Raw genomic sequence first — 23,760 nt, forward strand, 5'->3', positions numbered from 1 at the left:
ACTTGGGCAATCTGACTGAAACTTGACGGGCCGCAAGAACTCATAGTGGTGAACATGTATATGAAGTTTTAAATAAATATTCCCAACCATTTCCTAGATATGGCTCCGGACGGACGGACGGATGGACGGAAAGACGGACGGAAGGACGGACGTACGTTCTAACGAAACGGTATTTATGTGACACCCCCATTGTTCTCTCTATTGTTCTAACAGTCACATAAAAAGAAAAAGGTCACATAAACAGAACGGAATGAATGACATCAAAGAGAAAGTACCGTTATGCAGTCACTTAACCATCATTTCGCGGGCACGGACAGACGGACGGACGGACAACGCCAAAACTATATCCCTCCGACTTTCGTCGGGGGATAAAAAGGGGCACCGGCTTGGAACGGTCAGAAACCTATATATAGGTAATTGGGGGTTTAAACGCGTTTAGGGCATGCCAACCTCGCACTTACCTCTTTTTAACAAGTTAGACAACACAATGTAAATAAAAACTCCGCTGAGAAAGGCTCTAACATTAGCATTATGAAAACTTGCCTAATAAACTGGGAAAAACTAACCTTTAATGACTAGGAAAGTGCTCGATGTGATGTCACCAAAATCAACTGTGTATTCGCCCTCGTCTTCGAATCTTGCTTTCAGAATTGTCAACTTGTGTTCCAGTTCTGTAGTAGAGGCAGAGATCCTGTTACTGTTAACTGGATTGTTGTTATGACGCCAGATCGGTTTCTTGGTAAGAAAGTTGACCTTACAAACAAGAACGATATCCATATTCTCTCTGCACTCCTTTCCGTCTGTTCCGTCTAACTCTACTTGTAATTTATAAACAATCTTCAAAGGTTTCTCTGTTAATTAACAGTGGTAGTATATTAAATATTAGCCTTATGTCGAAAGCTAAACATTGTGGGCTTTTTCTCTTATTTAGAGGGCTAAAGCGATATACATTTACTATGTATCGTCAAAATAAAAACTCATAAATAAAAATAAAAATAATAAGGATGAAATTGATGATTCCTCTGAAACTCTGTTTCAAGTTGTGAAGAAGAAGCAGCAACTGCGGTCAGCTATAGAAACTTCTGACAATGTAATACAGTCTAGAAATTGCAATAAATCTCTACACCAAATTTTATCACAAATATATTTAGCGAAGAAACCTTCAAAAGTTTTCAGCATTTTAAGGGCACGAGTCTTTATTAGGATGAATAATAAAGCTGACTAACGGACGGTCAGTAAAATTTAACCGGCCAGTTAACCTTAATAATATCAAAAGGGGGAATACGGGTCTTCTTCCTAATATTATTACTAGAAACCCACACATTGGTATAACGAGAAAAAATAAACAAAAATTGAACAGGTTACATCTGTAGTATTATTTTGAAAGGGTATCACTTTTATGTACTTGCTATGTTTTTCGGCAATCAATATTCTACATTTCAATTCTCACCTGTTACTTTAAGCACGGCTGTAGTTGAAACAGAACCACAAACACAAGAATAATGCCCTGTGTCTTTCTGTGTTGTGTTCAAAACAGCAAGCCAGTGCGAACATCTGAAATCAAGAAACTTCAACGTGTCTGTTTCCTCAACTATGTGGAAATCCTTCCGCCACGTCACACTTTTTTCAGCAACATTGAGTTTGCATGTGAGAATAGCTGAGTCACCCTCATAGACGAACGTGTCCTGAAGTTTTTCGGTGTAAACTGCAACTTCCTCTGAAATATGAAAATAAACGCTGTTCAAAAATTCGAATCCACCATTCTAATAGTTTGAATTATATCTGACATAGATAGGCATATTGCTTTTCAATATTTCCCACAAACTAGATTAACATTTTTCATGTTTGATCTGTATAAAGAAAAAACATATATGGTAACACATAGAAATATTTATAACAAATCTCCCAGTAATGGGTGTATTTTGAGTTAAGATAATTGGTATGTGTAGCATTACTACTGGAAACAGACTGAAACATCAATCAATCTAAGAAACAAATCTGTGAAAAGATCATTTGGAAGCATAAAATGAAACCAAGCAAAATAATAACAGATTCGGTTTGACTGAGTCTGTTCCTGATTGGTAATGAAATGTGAAACACCCTCACATCATCTAGCATCGATTAAAGAGGAATTCTATAAAGGACAAAATTGAATTACTCGTATTCCATGATACTAATAAAGGACTGCAAAATATAACAACATTGAGTCTATGTCGCAACACGGTACTTAAAGATTGCTGTTATGGTAGCTAATAATCCTTTGGAAGCATTAAACGAAAACAAGCAACACAATAGCATACTCGGTTTGACTGAGTCTTTTCATGAGAGGTTATGAAATGTGCAATACCCTCACACCTGCTTAAGTGGAGTTCTATTATAGTAAAATGAATGCACTCCATGATCCCAAACTAACAGCAACAACACTGAGTAATGTATGGGAGACCTTTTATAGCCACCAGACGGCACTTTAAGACTGCTAAATATTGTGATAATTGATAAAATGTTGATAAGTTTATTACTGCTGGAAACAGACTGAAATGTGCAGCACTACAGGAAACTGACTGACACATGATTAAGTCTTCGCATATATAAGTTTACTACGTAAATATATATTTGTAATATTACTACTGGAAACATACAAAAACGTAAATAAATCTAAGTATGCATAGTATAATTTCAGGGAAAATACAGAAACATTAACCAATCTGCATATGAAGTGTAGCTGCCTGGAACACACGAAATGTGAATTCATTTAAAGCTCATAATGCCTTAGTTTAAAATGTGGCTGCCACATTTTCCGTTACGAACATAAAAAAAATTGTTTGTTAAATCCTATTTCTTATAATTAATGTCTTTAACATTTGTCAAAGGTTTCAATATTGCTGAATATACTAGAATGTTTTACTGAATATATTGTTTTATTATCTCCCTTTATACGGCTCTATCTATAACAGGTCATGTGCAATATTAAAACTAGTGTTTTTCTAACCATGTAAGTCACATAACTAGGAACGCTGTTTCATCTGTTTTAAAGAAAAAACAAGAGCGGCGCCAAGCGGGGCAATATACGCCCGAAGGGTTACATTAGAGGATGAGAGCAAAATTTAAAGAACTTGACTGTTGAAGCCCAAAGAACAGGAACAACAAAAAGAAGGAATTCAAAAAAAAAGTCCACAAAACAATTCTTACCAGGTAAAATTATGTCAAAATATATCTTAAATTTGGATGTACCATCCATGTTGTACCACAGAAAAGTGGTCTCGGTTTTTCCCTATGGCCAAAAATAAAAAAGTTTCAAAATAGGCTATTTATAGTAACAAAAAAGGGAAGTAATTTACTAAAAATTTATTGTAAGAGATTAAAAAAGGGATCTGCCAAATAAAAAGAAGAGCACTGCAATGCAGAGCAATATACACAAAGCAAAGACATATATGACCTTTGACCACTAAGTGTGACATTGGCCTTGAAGCGAGTCATCTAAAACATGCACTCTGCACGTCGCCTCAGTGTGATGAACATTTGTGCCAAATTTCTCTGAAATCATACAAGCAGTTCCAGAGTTACAGAGCGGACACAGCAAAGTCATATATGACCTTTCACTCCTACGTGTGACCTTGACCTTGAAGCTATTCATCCAAAACAAGCGCTCTGCACGTCGTCTCAGTGTGGTTAAAATTTTTGCTAAGTTTCTTTGAAATCCTTAAAGCGGTTCAAGCGTTACAAAGCGGACATGAAACACACTCATATGACATTTGACCCCTAAGTGTGACCTTGACCTTGAAGCAAGAAATCCAAAACATAGGCTCTGCACGTCGTCTCGGTGTGTTGAACATTTGTGTCAAGTTTCTTTGCAATTTTTCAAGGGGTTATAAAGAGTTACAGAGCGGACACGAAATTGCTAACGGACGGACGGGGGTATAACATAATACGTCCCTTCGGGCGTATAAAAATTAAAGCATTATGGACCTTAAATATATATAGTATCATTTCTAAAAGCAGACAGAAAAAGTGAATCAGTCCTACGTATATAAAGTATTACTACCTGGACAGATAGAAACGTGAATTATACTAAGTATATATAGTACTACTCCTTTAAACAGACAGAAACACGAATCAGTCCAAGTATATAATCATAAAAAACAAAGACAGATATCAAACAGGGAATGCCACGTACCAAAAACGCAGCCTCCCTAAAACGAAACCCACAGCACGCAGACGCGCACACCACAAACACACACACACATACACGCGCACACACACAAAGCCAACACATTAGGACAAAACGAACAAACAAAGGAACACAGTGGGGCACCGCCTTGGAACGGTCAATGGCAAAAACACCACTGGGGAGCTTAAACTGGTTTATGGTGCGCACCCAACCTCACTCTTACCCCCACCATGTTCCAAAGACAGTGTAAATAAAAGTAATCCCCTCCAGGTGAATCTCTAACACACGTAATGGAAACAAAAATGGCATGTAAAACACAAAAATGCTCGTGTATAAATATATAAAAAGCAAACCTTTAGAACCAAAAACGTATGTACTCTATGCCTTTTCAGAAGACAGAGCAACAAGAGAAACACCCTTAAGGGCCCGACGAAACAGGCCAGAAGACAGATATCAAAACAGTTCAGTCCTGGTAGGATTTAAAAACTGCTTATCATAGAGTCCTCCCCCTCTTCCGTCAGACACAATCAAAGAGGGAAGAGTAGTGTCCAACTGTAAACGGGTTGAACACTAAACATGCGGTATGTCTCAAAACAATTGGGTCGTAACCTCTTTTGATAAAACGTTTTATAATTTTACCAAATACATTTGGAAAATTACCATGACCCAAGATCTTACGAAGTTTGCAAACCACATCCCCATAAAAAACGGGTTTAGAAATACCTTCTCGCAGAAGTGTCTTTAAATTACTATTGAATTTTAAAACTAAATTAGAATTACGATAGTAAAATTTAGCAAAATATTTACGCAATTTGTAATAACGGTAGCCTTGCTGAAGAAGTTTACTTGTAATATATTGATTACGTTCATTGAAATGCTTGACATGACTACACGCTCTGGCAAACCGAATTAATTGAGAAATATTACTCCATAAGATGTAGCCTAAGGTACATCCCCATCCAAATGGGGAAAATTTACAATACTAAAATTAAAATCATCCCTCTTGTCATAAATTTTGGTATGTATAATATTGTCATAAATAGAGAGATGTAAATCTAAAAATGAAGCATCAGTGTCCGAATTGTTAGTTTTAATTAACTAAAACTCCCTAGGATAAATAGTACCCAACAACTGACCAAAAAACGGATTATCCATATTAAGAATATCATCCAGATAACGTGATGTATTATTAAATGCAGTTACAATATCTGCCTGCGTATCTGGAGGAAGGCTCAACATAAAGTCTCTTTCATAACAATATAAAAACAAATCTGCGACAAGGGGTGCACAATTTGTTCCCACGGGAATACCAACTACTTGTCTAAAAACTGCAATCCCAAACCTGATGTAAATGTTGTTCAATAAAAAGGAAAGGGCTTTACAAACTTCGTCACAGGTCCACATTGTATAATGTTTAATAATATTGCTAGTAAAAAAAGCTTTAACAAATTTGCAAGCGAGAAATGTAGCATTCTCTCTGGCAAAAGTCTTTTGAATTAGGGCAGTTAGTTAGTTAGTTTGTCATTTATTAAGTTATGTGGTAAAGTGGTATACAAAGTAGAAACATCGTATGTACTGACTGTAGATACCTTGTAATTATTAATTTTAAACTTATCCAGGATTTCGCCAGAATTTTTAATCGACCAAAATATGTGTTTACCAGAGTTTTCATATACTTTATCGCAGTATCTTTCCACGTGGGCTTTCACAGCAGTTAGACATGATGTTAATAGCTTTGAAATATTTGTAATTGTACAAGAGCTTGAATTAGCGATGAAGCGAGCTTTATACGGTTGTTTATGCAATTTAGGAATCCAGTACATGGTTGGTAGTTTAATTTGTTGATCGTCTATACGAACTTTTAAATTAGAAACTACAGTGATGTGATCAGTGACCAAATTATTTTCAACAGAAGGACTCAATGTATAATTTTTAGTGCTATTTAGTTCGTTTTGTAAAACATTAATATAATATAGGCGTCAAATGATGAATATATTGTTGGCCGCCTTGTCTGCTGGAACTAAGACATACTTTTTGGATTTCCTTTTTCAAATGTCTTAAAGTAAACTTGGATTTTGGTGGAAGTAGGTGTTCATTAGTTTGATAAAATTTTATTCGAGAATCAACAATGTTAAAAATATTTCGTTTCCAATATAAGCCGCAAAACATACTAAGAGCTGAATCAGTCATTGTATATAGTGTATTACTACTGGAAACAGACAGAGTCGAAACAGTAACGAAACTCAGTGTAAGAATACAGTATTACTAATGGAAACAAACTGAAACGTGAATCAATCTAAGTATATATAAGTTAGACACTGTAACTAAAACATTAAAACCGGGTTTTTCAACATTTACACCCCAAATATATATTGCTAAGTGCATCAGATAATATAAACACAATATTAAAATGTTGTGTGTTATTTTTAAAAGAGATATTTACTCCAAAAAATTTAGTCCCCATTACATTTTTGGAAATAGGATAAACAACTCCTGAATGACTATCTCATCAAATTTGCTGATATAAAAAGAAACTTAGGTATTTTCCCGGGATACCCTCATTAAAGTCTGTTTCTTTACTTCATTCAGACATGGAATGTAAACAAATCCAGGAACTACTTAAAAGTATAAGGACAACAAAGAACCTTTTTTATTTTCCTTCAGGACAGGTACACATGTAAGGTCATACTTGTAGTTAATAAAACAACATGTAAAACAATTAATTAGCTCATCAAAGAAATGAAGACTATTAACTCGACAATATTTCATTACCTCCCTTCATTATATTTATAATCTACATTCTACATATTTTTATGGAATTACCCCCCTTTATCTCATATAAGCTTTCTTATATTGCAATTTAATCAGTCAGTATTTTTACCTTGATTTTCAGACATATCAATATATATTTTTTAAATCCATGGTAAAATGAAAAGCATATATTATATTAAAGAATACCATAAAAACATTTATCACACATGAATGCAAGATATACACAAAAAATAATGTTGAGCCTTGTTGCCAATGACAATGTTGAAAAATATTAAAGCCCAGATGGCATAATAGGGAGATAAATCTATTTCAAGTTAATAATTCCCATGTTAACTTATGACTACAAAAATTTAAAGTATGTTGTTATTCCCATTTCAATCCAACATATCTGAAGAAGTAAATACTTCAAAGACTGAATATCATTTTTTTAAAAATAAAATTCCACCAACATAATTTTTCTTATTTCTTTTATCTTGATTATGTAGTGTACTTATCTGGAATGATGAGGTATCTTAAAATATATATTTCTTTATTCCCCTGGATGGAAATAAATAAAACATATAAACAAAACAACCAATTATACCAACCAAATTGTAAAATACTTTAGTTTTGTTGATGTTAGTAATTATATGTTGAGACATCAAAACAACATAAAATATTACTGAAAAATTGTGGAACATCATTTCCCTTACCAAAATATCAGGTTTCCGGCGAACGTTGCAGCAAATTTGCCGCAAACGTTTTGGTGAATTTGCCGCAAACTTTCTTTTGGCAAACTTTTACCATGCAAATTAGTTTGGGGCAAATTTGCCGCAAACAATTTATGCAAATGAATATGCAAATGAAGTTTGCAGCAAATTTGCGGCAAACCTAATTTACATGGTATAAGTTTGCCGCAAATTCGCCAAAACCTTTCTGGCGAACTTCTGGCAATGTTCTGGCGAGCTCTTGGCAAACTATTTATGCAAATAAGTTTGCGGCGACTTTGCAACAAACAATTATGCAAATTTGTTTTGCCGCAAATTTGCTGCAAACTTTTGGCGCTAAAGTAACACACCTTTGGTTTGTGAAGAACAAAGGATACATTTTCAAGAAAAGTAAGAAAGGATTATTAAATTAGCAATATATCATCTGATAATAACGATTTATCTTTTCTAAATAATTATAAAGAAAAAATACAAATGCACGAGATCATTATGATAAAGTATATCGTTAGTAAATATATTTTATGCTTACATGGGTTTGAAACTTTTAAAGGAACCGTTGTGAAAGCTGATGACTAATTTGCAAAAATTTCCTCTGTGTGCAAATGTCTTAATAAATTTGCAGATTCACTAATTTATTTATTACAATCTATTGTATCTAATGGTATTTAGGTGACACATGTCTGAAATAAACAAAGGCTAACCGTATAAAAATCATTCTGGTTTTGCATGCGTAATAGTGTGAAAACTAACCTTACATCGCAACATTTATCCACGGAATTAAACACAGTATACTTCGGTGATTTATCCATCTTTTTGTGGAAGTTTTTGTTTAGTAAAGAATCATAAATAATTCATGTTAATGTATCGATGTTCAACTACTGTTTGGCAGTTTGAAAATGGAGCCAAACTCTATGCAGCCAATAAAAACAAAGAAGAAGTCATGTGATATTGTTCTGGCAATCCTCTGGCGAACTTTCACATCTGGTCAGATAATTAAAAGATCATAAGGCGAATGTTTTGGAGAAGAAAATATAGATAAAAGATTCTGGTGACGTTTTGGTGAACAAGATCATGTGATAAAGTTTCTGGCGATGTTATGGCAAACTCTTAATTCAGTAAAGTCTGTGGTGAGTTTGCAGTAAAGTCACCGAAACGTTTGCCGAAAGGTCGCCGCTACCGGCGAACTCCTGCAAACATTTATTACTCTGTTCTGGTGAACTAAAATGTTTGCGGCAAATTTGCCGCAAACTTTTCATTTTGGTAAGGGTTCTAGATTAGATTAGACTGTAACATATAAACGTTCATATGAAAATATGTGACAAATCTGGTTAAATAGAATATTAATTAAGTTATGGTTAAATGTTGAACTGCATTAACATTAATCTACAAGTGATGAATGAGTTCATTCAACCATAATTTTGATATTTTATGCATTATTAAGAAAACTATTACATACAAGAAATGACTCACAGACAGTATAAGTTGCTAAATGACTGGGTCAATCTCCACCACAAATAATATAAAACTTCAAAAGACCAACTGAAGGTTATTCTTTAAATTAGATTGGTCACGTTTTAACATTTCTTTGAATGCAATTGTTAAATTAATACTTGCTTCTTACATGCATGCCATAATGGAAATGAAAAATGATTAAACAATACATGTATACAGTCTTGTCATAAACACATTCTGTACAGATGATAATACATAGAAAAGTCAACATATTTCATGTGTGGGTCCATCTCAGTTTACAGCTGGTGCATGGCTGTCTCACACTTGAATATACATCATGCAGCACAGTTGGGGTAAAGTCCATTTCACATGACAACACACTGTTAGCACTTCTGGAAATACAAAAGTAAAACTTTATTACTTAAAGAGAATAAAACATAGCAGTTTGTAAAACAATCATAACATCATTTTGACATTTGCAGATATTTTTAGAAATATATTATCAAGCAGCAAGTCAGGTTACTCTACAAATTGACATTTTGTCTAATTTCAACTTGTCTAAGGAATCACTTGTCTAAAGCAGCAAGATTGTGTTGCTACTTAGCTTGTTGCTTTATTTAAATTTTACAAATACTTAGATTCACTAAATGACAAGTTATATAATAGGATTGTCTGCATATTTTATAACATTCAATGTACATATTCAGTAAAATAGTGAAAACAATAAACAGATAAATCTGATGATGTTTACCTATAATATCACCTAAAAGCTCCAACAACAACCTACATCCTCTTATTAGTATATGATGTAATAATGATAAACTACCTAAAGTGTTTTTATATAACATGCAAAAGCAATGAACTTGAGAACTGCCAAAATTTCACCTTATGAGAAATAGTTGTGTTGTTTTTCTTAAAGCATTTGAAAACATTAGAAATTATAAGTACAGTGCAACCTCTGTAAAGCAACACCCTGTGGGATATACAAATTTTAGTTATGTTGAGGTTGTTTTTCTGGAGAGGTAAATTTGATAGTTATATTTCAGCTTAGGGAAATTCTCATGATGTTGTTATAGAGAGGTTTTTGCTTCAGAGTGAGCGTCAAAAATTGCTTAAAACTCCATCTCTTTCAACTGAGCCGTATTCTTATACTGATAAATTTGTATTTCAATGTTTGTTATCAAAGTACATTTTCATTCTATTTTTATAGTGTTTACATTACAAAGCTATCACACATTTATTACTAAAACATATCTATCAGCATTATCTTTAATGGAGATATGTACTTAGTAAATTGAGGGATACACAAAGCTACAGAAAAGAAATGTTTATGCCAGGCTGACATAAAGTCCAAAAGGTTCACATCTTGTCAGGAATGTCTTATAGCTGACTTGTACAATTATTTCAGAAGCAAGTATGTAGTCATACAGCATAATTATAAATGATTTGGGACCTTTGTTTAACATACAAAAGGATGATACCCCCTGCATTTATTCATAATGGTAACATCTTCTGGGACTGCCACAGGGTAAGACAGGTCAAACAACTGTACATATTCAAACTTCTCTCTACCAAAACTGAAAATGAAAATCATACAAACAATTTTTGTTTCCTTTAATTTTGTACAAAAGATGACCAGTAAATTTAATATAGACTTTTTACATTTATTAATCTAAATATAATAGAATAAAAAAATATATCATAACCTATTTTATGTTTAAAATTATAATCTTTAATAAACATGAACCTGAAATGTTTTAATTTATAAAGTTCCAATTAATATTGAAGAAACAAAAACAAAAAAAACCTGCAACTGTTATATATATTAAAAATAGTATCATGAACCTGATTATAAAACAGTCCCGGTTCAAATGTAATAACACATGACTGACAGAAAATCAAGGTATTGTATACATTAATGATATCATGAATGCCATCATAAACTTCATATATAACAAAATATACCACTATGCCAATGTAGCCTCTTTCTTGTTATTTCAACAGCTTCCAAAGACAGGCTGCAACTACATGTATTAGACGCTGAAAGTAAAATATACAAATAATCATTATACAAGAGATTTTTTCATGTTAGATAAAGGGAGTTAATTAAATGCAATCTGAGAAATTATTGCCAAAAAGTAAAGGGAAGTAATTATTAATAAAATGAATGAAGAAAAATGTGTGTATATATAAGGGAGGTAATTTAGAAAAAAAAACGTCAAATGTCAGATAATGATAGTTGACATTGACAATGACCTATATTAAGTATGCACAACATAAGAAACAGCAAACACTTGAAAATGCATTATATTTCCATGCAGTTTCAAGAATATTTGACTGTATGTAAGGGTTCCGTAGATGCTGCTATACTGAAACAAACTTTAGTCTAAATATAGCTTAGATCTATTTATATCTTCAAAAAAAGGAAGTCCTAAATTTCCACAGCTATTCACAGGCTGAAGATTTTAGGTACTGATTTCAGCAAAGAGGTTGATATCTAAACTTTTTAATACCTATCGTCAAAGGTAGGGAAAAACTTACTGGAAAGGCATACACTCTTGATATAGTCATTTCAATACATTTTCAGCTCATTTGCATATAAGAAGAAATTTACAGAATTCCCCCTGTTTCTCTTCATTTCCAAAAAAATCTGTACGATGAATATAAACCAAAACATTCTCCTATGTGTCAGCCATCAGATATATATTTCAACAAAAACTGTCAACTTACCTTGTTTTTAGAAGAAGACAAAATTCCAGCAACTTTCGCTTCCCCACAAAAACTGTACCGGTGCGCACATAAAAAAATCTCAAATGTGATTTTCAAAATAATACAGTCAGACCACAATTATTTCCCTTGAAAATAATATGCTCTAGGTAAATGCCTATAAACGTATATATTGTATTACTACCGGAAACAAATTGAAAAGTGAAACAGTCTAAGTTTATATAGTTTTAATATTGGAAACAGACTGAAAAGTGAATCACTACAGGAAACAGACTGAAACGTGAATCACTATAAGCTACAGACTGAAAAAGGAATCAGTCTACGCATATATAGTGTTACTATTGGAAGCAAACGGACACGTAGCTCAATCTTAGTATATATAGTATCACTACTGGAAACAAAAAGAAACGCGAATAAGTCTAAGTGCATAATATAACTACTTGAAACAGACTGAAACATGAATCAGTCTAACTTCATAAAGTATGAATCAGTTTATGCATATACAGTTTTACTACTGGAAATAGACTGAAATGTGAAGCAGCCTAAGTATATTGAGTATTGTATATATAGTATTACAAGTGGAAAGAGACTGAAACATTAACATTTCTTAGTATAAAATATTATACAGTATAACTACTTGAAATAGGCTGAATCGTTTGTCAATATAACTATATAAATTATTACTACTGGAAACATACAGAAACGTTAATCAGTCCAAGTATATGTAGTATTACTATTGGGAACAGACAGAGACATGAATTACTCTAAGTATATATTGTATAACTAGTAAGTATATATTGTATTACTGCAGAAAAAAAGACTGATACATTAATCGGTATATAAAGTGTTACTACTGGGAACAGACAGGAACGTGAATCAATCTTAGTATTTCACGTATACTGTAAGGAAATCATCAATATAATTAGGATGACTGTTAATTTATTTCTTGTCATGGTTAATGTTGTAATTGGATATTTAAATTTGAAGTAATGAATATGGAAATAACTATCACTATTATCATATAATTAGAGAGAATGAAAATAATTTGGCCGGTCCCCTTTTCTACATATTTACCTTTACTGGACATTTGTGACCGTCCTTTATACTTCTATTAAGTGTATACTCAAGGTGCAAATTCAAAATGAAGTTACCAGTCTTTGGGGTGGCATGTCCAGGGAGCGACCTCCCCACCTTCGACACTCAAAGTGAACACTCTACCACTGAGCTATTGCGGTTCCCAGTGAATCACAATTAACAAGAAAAAACATGGTTTAAGGGGAGTGAGGGTTGTTGCACATTTCCTTACCTCTCGTTAACAATCGGACCGAGTCTGCTATTTACTTGGTTGTGTTCTAGGCTTCCAAATGATCTTCTTATAAAGGTTTTTATCCCTTTATGAATAAACTAAATGTCATTTCAGATCAGAAAATGATCTAGAGGTAGTTACCATCCTGCGGAGAATCTGTACTATCGACATCGTCTGTCTCTTCTTCACGTTCTTTATTTTCGCCTAATCAATAGAATATTTAATTCATTTGTATTTAAAAGTTCATATAACACGGCCCTTTAAATGTTGCACATGAACACCAAGCGTAGTTCTACAAGTTTACGTTTACTAAAGGTGGGCCGGTGCGCCGGTTGTCTGGTGGTCTGGTGGTAACATGCTTGACTGTCAATCCAGAAGTCCGGGGTTCGAATCCCGGTCCAGGCACTGGAATGTTCTGAGATGCTCTTGAGTGTCTCCCACCTAACTAAGAGGCCTGTACTGGTTCTTCCCAGGAAAGACGGCTTCGCGTGTATCGGTGCTATACACCGGGCACGTTAAAGAACCAGACTGCCTATTCGCAAAGAGCTAGGCTAAGTTAGCCGGACAGGCCTGTATCTAAATCTGTTCTCTCTGTCTATTTTGGGGACTTTATCTCACTCTGTCCCTCTGGTCAGTCTGTACTAGTAGAGGATGAATTTCGCGCCCTGTTTGGCTGCGTTTGCTAACTGTAAAGCGCCTTTGAACGTGTTTATCATGAAAAGGGCGCTATATAAATCTGGTAAATTATAATATAATAATAATAATAATTAAACGACATAATGGCGTAACGTATACAGATCAGGTTGAAAAGCTGAACCGGCGTTTGAAAACAAAATCTATTTCACGAATCAATACAACCAGTGAGTAAATTTATAAAACCGCGTATGAAAACAAAATCTATTTCACGAATCAATACAATTAGTGAGTAAATTTATAATCAAAGCGCTGAAAGCACAGAAAGGTTGAAACCCTTCGATTTATAATCGGAAGAAAAACATGTTGTTCTGATAAGAACTTAGTTCAATAACATTAAACTTGTACAGGGCGCCTTTTAATATTTGGACATTCAACATGTCCCTGTGTCAAGTTTAATCGAATGACAGCCATTTACATAGCAAAAATTCAACGTTATTTTATTGAAGTGTAATGTAGGAAAACTCTCAAACACGTGATATATTGGTTTACGGTAATTTAACCTGCACCACAAATTACTTCCCCGGCACATTACACAGACTATTCTAGCGTAATTTAATTAAATATCATGAACATACAACACTGAAAAAACATTTAGAATCAATTATACATGCTTAGACGTAAACAAATACGTTTTACCTACGGCACTAGTAAAATAATCTGCGGTCATTATTTAACGCACTTGTACCACCGAATGCATGAAGACTAGCCTTTTAAACTGCTTTTATATGAATTTATAACTAAATGAAATAAATTTTAACTTAACACAACCGATAAATGCTTGTTACACCCATCGATTATAATCATATGCACACTACAAAGACAATACCTTAGTAAAGGGCCGCATTTTTTTATCAAAATCCGACCATGAGAATATTTTTCGTCTAAAATCATTCTTTATAATAAAGAAAATTTGACAGTTTCGTGTTGTGTTGCAAAAGTAAATGGGTGTGAATTTCTCTTTCAAATTGAGGACAGGTCTTCGCTAATTTCAGTAAGACAGTGTGTTCAATGGACGTTTAAAACAGGTTTCTTTGTCCGTTGTTGGTATTTACCTATCACTTTTTAGTCACTTCCACCGTGAACTTGTAAAACCTTCTGCAAGATATTTTGCGGAAGGCTCTACCGGGAAATTTATAACTTAAATAAAACGTCGGACTATATGAAATGTCAAAATCGTAAAATATTGAAATCCGACATTTATTTATAGAACTAGTAAGAAGTGTGTATGTAACCTTCACTTTCACAGGAGCTGGTATTTAAGGCATGAAGGTAGTTATTCGCCGGATATGCCACCTTGGTCTACTCGAATTTAGTCCATATTTAATTTAATAGTTTTTTCCCGACTAGTAAAGGCTATTTTCATGTCAAATATCAGCTTTATTTATGCTTGACTGTAAGGAAGAATGTCTGCTGATGTTTTGAGCTACGTTATATGCTTCAAAAAGCTAGTCGAAACTGTTTGGTAAAGTGAAAATAAAGTCTGTATTTCCTGATGTCTACCTATACCATATTAGCGTTTCCAAACCATGTTTATTCAACAATAACTACAAACTCATTGTGTACATAAATGCACTCCCCTTGTTTCCAAACTGCGCTTATCATTCAAGAAAGATAAAACAAAGTGTCATTGTGGTCCTACTGATCACCAGGGTATCAAAGGCTATTCTCCAAGTAATCAGATCTCCAATAGTTCAACTCCAATGTTATTTATGTTTGCTATGTGTCAAGTTTAGTTTTTTTTCTATAGTTGTAAGTTGAAGCATATTTCCAAGAATTGTTAAATTGTGGTGATAAATTAGTAAATAAAAAGAATTATCAAGCGTAAATTAGAATGATATGAAAGTAATATCGTTAAGTCAGACGACTACAGGCAGTGCACATCCTACAGTACCAGAATGCTCTTACTGCAGGCACAACACCCAGAAAAGTTCAACTCTAAAAATTCAACACCTCAAAAGTTAAACTCCAAGATCATTCTCCAAGTAATCAGATCACCAAGATTTTAAATTTACTCACCTCCCATGACTATCATTATTTGCTAGGTTTCAAGTTTTTTGTACAATTGCTAAATTGTGAGGCTTAATAGATAAATTAAACGAGAATTATGATTTGTTCTAGCAGGATTGGCATATAAGTGAGAACTGTTCTAGAAAGGTTCAGAATTCAAAAGCTACATATGTATACCATCTTGGATGTACCTCTGCGTGTCGGTCTTTCGATTACAGTATGTTATAGCGTTTCGAACAAATCTACAGTTGGCAGCGGGCAACAACAAATAATATACATTCTTGACCTAATCAATACTACTTTCTATGTTCACCAGTCTATTGTACATATAATGTTTGAGTGAATGTTTTTTGACAAATCGTTATGTATTAAAAAATAAGGCTACTTATTAAGTAGAGCCATTGTGTCGACTTCCACAAATCAAAAACACAATTTTCAGATATAAAGAATAATGTTTTGACAAATAAAGATCATGGGTCCATTGTCTTATTCCTAACTTAGTCTTTAAACTAGAAGATATACTTTTAAAAGTATTTCTATGTAGCTAGGTTCAAAGTATCGAGCAGAATAGAGCAATCTTATTATTTTTCAAAATTTAACACGATATCACATAAAACACCAACTTTCACAATTCTTGGAGCACGGGTTGTATAATTCTACACATTTCTGCGAAATCAACTTCTTGTTTAGCCGACCCGAGAAGTAAAATGTATTGATGTCACGACTCAATCGTGACACCAAAACATTAAAAATGTTGCAACCCCACTTATTTAATTCATGGGCTGTTGTCTTTAAACTCCGCTACCTTGTTAAAAAAGTTTCTACAAACGACCGACCCTGCTAAAACAACAGTAGAAGTCAGTGGGGTCCACTAAGCTAGAAACTAGATCTATCTACCCCAAGATCCAGCTGTTTCGACTTCCGTGAAGTTTTGAGATAAGAGAAAGAACTATACACATGAAAATCGTCGGGAGAAGACGCAAATGCCCCCTTGCGTTGCTTTGATTCAATTTTGTTTAAATAAAATCAAACAGTTTCATTAATCGGGGACACATATGTAGGCCAACGTCGAGAAACTTCACATCATGCAAACACCCACATTTGATTTTCTAAGATAAGATAAAAAACTTTGAGTCGGAAAGACAATTACAAGTAACATAAGCTCTGATGAGCTTTTTAACCGACTATACATTTTCATTATGTACTGCTTTGATTCTATTTTGCTTAACAATCTATTTTAAAGACTCTGTAGATTTTACTCTGTTTTATTAAAGTTTCGGCCTTATGGCCTTTATCAAAATGACAACTTCGTGTAAATTTTCCAATTCAACAACAATTAAAATACAAATCCAGAACGGATGTAATGCTGTTAAAAGTCATAGTCAAGTACCGCTTATATCTAGACATATTCAGGATTAAATAATTATCTTGTAAGAAGTAAAATAGATCTATTTTACATTAAATATTGAGACAAATATTTAATCTCAGACACGCACATACAGCACTTTGGGGTTTTTCTGAAGTGTTTTAAAGGAATACACCTTCACTTTTCAACTTAGCTAGCTCGGTGGATCAACAGACCTAAAAACATAATTTTAATGCGAAATGACGCATTCTTTAACCTTATTGTATTTACGTATGTATGAAAATATCAACGGATTGTAGAACAATGTCCAGAAAACAGTTTATATCAATAAGAATATCTGTCGATTAGCCTGAAAAAAAAACGGGCAAAAACCTTACGGCGGATTAATCTGTCTTTCAGTGAAAACTGTTAGTCTGATATTTTTGCAAGCTTTGGAATACGGTAATTATAGGTCTCACCGCTTCGCGGTTTCAACCTAAAAACGGCACCATTACTCTTTTCTAAAAATGATATGATAATAAAAATGTTAACATGCGAAACAATTCCAAGTAATGTATTGAGATATTTGGAACCTGGGCAAATATTTCAAAATCTATTTCGTGGACATGAATTTTATTTCGCCGTGAAATTGTCAATATGTTTCTTAACAAATGTAAAAAAAGTCCTTGTAGCATTTGTCTGCTCGGGAAAATATCAATTAAATTGTGAAGTAAAATATTTACAAACATACCTATATAGCAATCAAGCTCACGACACTATCTTTATCATTTGCAATGATTTCTTAGTACATGTACGTGTTTTGAAAAGTCGAAAAACATGATGAAATTAAGAACAGAATATGCAGAATATGCAAAAGTACCTTAAATGTTAGTAATTCAATTAATATATTTGTGTTCTTAATACGTTTTATTTAATTGATAGTAATTACCAAACGCCCAATTCATGTATATCATATTATAAAGACGTTCCAGTTCATCTATTACCAACTTTCTTATATAGCTGTGAGATCTGTAACTTTCAGGTTACAAGTTAGGTAATTCTGTGTCGGCATGCGATTATAAAGCAGTCCAACATCCAACAACAAAATTGTTCCAAAGACCACGTCTATTAAGACACAAATTGCATTTAGAGAACACTTTTTAGTTCCTTTTTATGTTGTTAGGAAAACAAATATGTTGTAATATGATATAATTTGTACTAAGAGACACATTTCGCCCTTCCCTTATGTTGTCTCCTAATACTTATATACTGTTTTCATATACAAAATACATATCTCTCTATATATTTATAAACTAATTACGAAATATGGTATGTTCACTTCTGACGACGATCAGTTTTAAAATGCGGATGATAATATTGACAAACGAATATATATTTACATACCCTTCTCCACTGATAATGTTGTATCTCCATTTCCTCCGTTCAATTCTTTCTCGCCATGTATTTTTGGAACAATTTTGTCTTCTATGGCAAGCTTAACGTGCATATCAACATCTCTGGCCTTTTTTAACTTTTCAATCAATTCCCGGTTCACAGTGATTGGCTCCAAGTAGAATGAAAGAATCATCACCTTACATTCATGTTTGGCATGATCATCAATATATTTACTTAGCTCCAGTAATGCTTTATGTAGTGGGTCCCACTTGCTTTTAAAAGTGTTGTAGCTGAGAGAAGCGGATGACGCGAAATTCTCTGAATCATTCCTTTGGTCCCGAATGCAATCTATTCCATTGTGTTCGGGACTTGATAAACTTTGTTCAAATAATACAGATAAAACTACACATAACAGACGTGTGTCCCAGGACTCTATATTCGTATTAACTGAATCATCAAGGAACAACTGAACAAAATGTTCACTGTACGACTCCTTGAAAGTTTCTTTCTTTTCAAGAATAAGAGAACCCAGAGTTGTCCCTGATTTTAATTCTTGTCTCCTACATAATGCTTTCAAAGCGACAGGTGCAGCTTGGCCAAGCAGCAATAAATGTCTCAGATAATGCTCGTGGCCCGTAGTTATAGCGTCGCCTTTCTGCAAAAAGTGAACTATTCAAAATTAAAGTCAGCTCAGAAACTAGACATTGTTTTCCACGAAAAAAGTATGCTTCCCACAACTTCATGCACAAACATTTTAAAATGCTATAAATAAAGGACCATAACTCCAGCGAAAATCATTGACTCATAACATTCAAACAATATAACTTGATCACTCGTGACTTTTTGGAGAAATTCAGTGCAGTGGTATAAAGCTAGTACTTTGAATATTTTGAAATACGAAAATTCCAGGACCATAATTCCGCTGAATATCACAGAACTGGAATATGCTGATGATATTCATAACTAGGCTTGGTACGGGTTACTCCTAAAATGTTTGGAAGATACATGTGCAATGGTGTAAGAAATTGCCAAAATCATGTTCATGTAATTGTCATCAAGTTACTTATCTCCACCGCTCAGGGTTCGAATTCCCGCAAAGGATGTTGAAAATTCTTCCACGAGCTACAGGACACGGGTTGCCACCCGTGCCGTTATACTGATGGTTCTACCCAAGTTACCAGCCGTGTCAGAAATAATACATAGAGAGATAGCTAAAATAGTTGGAAAAATCATTGAATCCATTGTTCATGATTACCTCACTCTTTCGTTTTAACTTTATACTAGTGCGTTTTTGTGCAGTACATATAGGAAGTAGTGCTTTTCTGTTCATGTACTTCATGCATTTTTTCATTGGGACAGTTGCATCATCTTTTTTAGCATTACGCAAATGATTTCAAAATAGTAGAATACGCAACAGACATTACAATTGTCTTTTAATAAAGTTGTATATAACGTATTAATTACAAAGCTGTCAATGAAAACTGAACATACCGATGACATACCGATGACATCTTACTTCTTTCTTTATACTGGCGTGATGTCCATATCGTTAGTTAGTTTGTCGTCTGCTCATTCTGTAAATTTAATAGGCATTGTCTGACAATCGCTGAACTAAGAGACTGTTTATCTAGCATGAATGATCTAAAAGATTAAACACTTTCTACGGAAAATGTAAAGAATGTGAATCATAAAGACTCCAAACTTTCTTTACAGTCGAATTTGCATTAAATAATAAATAAATGCATTTATGTTCTCTTGTATAAATGAGTTATACTATTTTTTGTTGATCATAAATGTCTTCGTGACGACTTGTTCGCTGTCGTAATTTTATAAATCTACATGAATGGCGCAAAAATCAAGAGAAGTCCGCGCATATATTTGCCACGCCCTCGCACCTGTTTGATAGCTGAAATCTTCCGAACAACATTGATAGAAAAATTCCTTCCCACCTTTCCCTTTGGGACTTATATTTGTTAGCTATCTGACGCATCTCTGCTATAAAGTTTTTTTTCAGATCCAGACTGATACATTAACGGAGTCCTAGCCATGCCAACGCGGAATACGTCGGGGTCTAGTGTCCTCCTGCATTTACATACACATTTTAAACTGTTGAAATAAAAACATTTAAATATTGAAAAGTGGTGAAAATTTTATAATTTCTAGATTTAACGTGAAAATAATACTATGGAGTCATCTTAACATTTTTAAAGAATATACTAGAAGACCATATGTTAGACTGGCTATAGCCAAATAGGTTATCCTCTTTAGATATATTATGATGTTCAAAAAGATAAATTTGTCTTGAAAACAAATTTAAACAAAGCCTTATCTGTTTTGAACAAATGGTGCCTACAAAAAGGTATGCAGTTAAATACTGATAAAACTAAAGTAATTTTTATAACAACACAACAAAAACGCCGCTTTTTGGAAACTAATGATATTGCATTTTCATATAATAATGTAAAACTAGGTGTTTATATTCAACATGATTTAATATGGGATTCACATATAAAACCTATCTACAAAACGTTGTCGTCGTATATTTGGTTGCTATCGAGAATCAAGAGATTTCTAGATACAAATAGAATTTTGTTTTACAAAGCTTACATACAACCGCATTTAGACAGGATAAACATTTTTAAGACGTTTGCAACACAAACTGTTAAGAATTTTATGTGTATTTTTCACTTAGTAAATAACCATAGCTGTGACCTAGCTTAGAAAAATCCCAACTCCCCTGAAAGGACTGATAGCCAGTGCTTATTGAGTGATATTTCAACCGACACACCTGCAAAATCAACATTTCATTGTGCATAGACCGGTCATGATTTGAACAATGTTGGTAGAGGTCTACCAGACAATGCTACATGCCAAATATCTAACCTCTGTGCATTATGGTTCAACAAGACAAGAAGATTTTTAAAGGTTTTCCTTATACAACTCTAAGTAAAACTAAGTTTGCCCCAGGGTGGAGCCAATTTTCATCCAGGGGTCATGATTTGAACAACTTTCGTAAAAATAAATATGGGAATACACGTCCAGAATATTTGTGTGATGCAGAAATAGAAGGAAAATTCAAACGAAACTTGGTAGTTGATTTAGAGCTATAGCCAGTTGCTACAGCACTGGCTAAAACAAACAAATCTAATGTTTTATGACTGTAGGTCAAGTACATTTTGGCATACATGCAGCACAAACTTTTGTTGTTTTGTTACTAATTTAAGGGAAATAACTCTGGTCTTGCAAGTAAAAAAACTCAGGTGCGCAAATTCACATGCTGGATAATACTCCTACATGATTTTATTACTCAAGGTGAATTTTTTAAAGATATATGCAACACAAGCACTTTATGTGTGTTTTTCACTAAGTCAAGGACCATAAATCCAACCTGGCAGAGTGAATGCATAAATTTTGACAATCAAGGGCCATAACTCTCGTTTGACTGATAATAATCCGGAACAAAATCCCATGTGCACAACTTAACATGCTGAATAATATTCCTACAATGTTTCATGATCCTATGTCATGAACTTTTCGAGATATGTGCGCCTTTTCATGCATATTTTTTTAAGAAGTCAAGGGCCGATCTGACCTGACTGAGTGATACCTGTAACAGAACTCCAGGTACACAACTTCACATGCTGAATAATATTCCTGTAATGTTTCATAATACTTGAAATACGTGCGTGTATCGGTGCTATACACCGGGCACGTTAAAGAACCAGACTGTCCATTCGCAAAGAGCTAGGATTTTGGGGACAAAACAAAACCTATATAAAGAATAAACAGAATAATACATCACTTTCGAGAGGTAAGTTGGTTGCAAACTGACATTTGGGAAGATAAAGCTAGTTAAAGTACTGCCCATCAACAGAATCCTTTACACATAGTAAAATATTATGTTCAGGTAAACTGATACAGATTAAAACCACAGGAGCCTGTAAACATTAGTTACATGTATTGACAAATATCAATGTCCGTTCAATTTTACAATTTTGTTATAGGCAGCAGGGTATATTTCTAATTGTAAAATTGACAGGTTTAATGCTACAGGTCATGCAAAAGGCTCTCTTTTCAATAAAAACAACCACACTTCAGAGCTTATCAAATACAGTGGATTCATTAGATGGAAACAACAATATTAAGAGGCAACACGAAATAACTTTTTCCCCTTAAATAAAAATGTAATTTGGTGCAGTTTTAAGGGCCGATTTGACTTTTATTTGGATGATATGTCTGAGTACATTTTGTCTTTTTTCTGTTTAATCATTACTAAGTACTCTGTCTGTTATCACTTTGGTATTCTGATGTGAAGGATGCATTCAATTTTATATGTTTTTTACTTCATTATTCATTCTTACCTCATTTTATACACTTAAATCTATTCCTAAGACTCCTTTACTTTGATGATAATGAGCACATTGTTTGAACCACTCAGTTAATAAAACTGGGAAGAAAATGCGTTTTGCCTAAGTTGTACTGGAAGGAATGTTTGGGTTCATATTTCGACTTGTTTTATCGGCATCCGTGTCATTTTCGTAATTGAAGTTACATTGGACTGGATTGTTAATAAGAAGGTAAGACAATTCATATAACCTGCTGCATGGGTTATATGAATCCTCTTACCTATACTTATTCACTCAATGACTGCGGAAGTCAGAGCATAAGGAGAAACATTAATTTTACAAGAGCATAACCAAGAAGGGGACAACCCTTTAAGTTCATCAACAAAGCTGTTGGAATGGTAACATTAATTCTTTAACACTAGTAAATATTTTTAAAATACATTTATTATATATCGAAAATTACATAACCGAATTTAAATTCAAGCACTTGACACCGGAGACACAATGCATATAAAGGAAAACGTCTGCAATATTAGCAAAATGTTATTGAACAAGTGAATTTCTTGCACACGTTAGGAGTTACTTTATTAGATGCAAAATATTTTCCTTCGCGGTTTTAGATATCCCATGTCTGGAGTCCTATGTCTACTCAAAAATTCTTTTAGCTTATTAATATTTTTAAGCTTGCTCACAACGCTACATTAAAACTTGATTTCTTGTAGTCCAAAATTCATAAAGATTGAATAGCATCAAAATCATTGAACAACAGTATTTAAAACAATAAGCAAACCAGTCATAAAAATTCTTTCACTTTCGCGGCACCTGTCAAAGTGTACTTT

The 23,760-nt window shown here is 33.6% G+C and overlaps 1 protein-coding gene and 1 long non-coding RNA gene across 4 annotated transcripts in view; both read right to left on the minus strand.

Moving 5' to 3' along the window:
* The window catches only part of LOC128549728 (uncharacterized), a 39,804-nt gene extending 19,140 nt beyond the window's left edge, over positions 1–20,664 (minus strand). Inside the window, exons 1-6 of one of the 3 annotated variants that reach the window (XM_053527138.1) lie at positions 20,471–20,664; positions 20,078–20,149; positions 18,585–19,230; positions 13,274–13,336; positions 1,451–1,717; positions 567–851 (exon numbers count right to left, since the gene is read on the minus strand). In XM_053527138.1, the coding sequence (XP_053383113.1) occupies positions 567–851; positions 1,451–1,717; positions 13,274–13,336; positions 18,585–19,230; positions 20,078–20,086 (1,270 nt within the window). In that variant the 5' untranslated portion in view covers positions 20,087–20,149; positions 20,471–20,664. Of the gene's footprint in view, positions 1–566; positions 852–1,450; positions 1,718–13,273; positions 13,337–18,584; positions 19,231–20,066; positions 20,150–20,470 lie in introns of all 3 variants that reach the window. The other 2 variants (XM_053527139.1, XM_053527140.1) reach the window with 2 other exon arrangements.
* Positions 6,795–12,810, minus strand: LOC128549729 (uncharacterized). Its single transcript, XR_008367897.1, has 4 exons — positions 11,830–12,810; positions 11,065–11,139; positions 10,581–10,676; positions 6,795–9,491 (listed from the first exon to the last, which is right to left on the minus strand). It is a non-coding gene; the product is annotated as an uncharacterized LOC128549729 (long non-coding RNA).
* Positions 20,665–23,760: the final 3,096 nt, after the last annotated feature.

Source organism: Mercenaria mercenaria, chromosome 16 (assembly GCF_021730395.1).
Source record: "Mercenaria mercenaria strain notata chromosome 16, MADL_Memer_1, whole genome shotgun sequence".
NCBI lineage: Eukaryota > Metazoa > Mollusca > Bivalvia > Venerida > Veneridae > Mercenaria > Mercenaria mercenaria.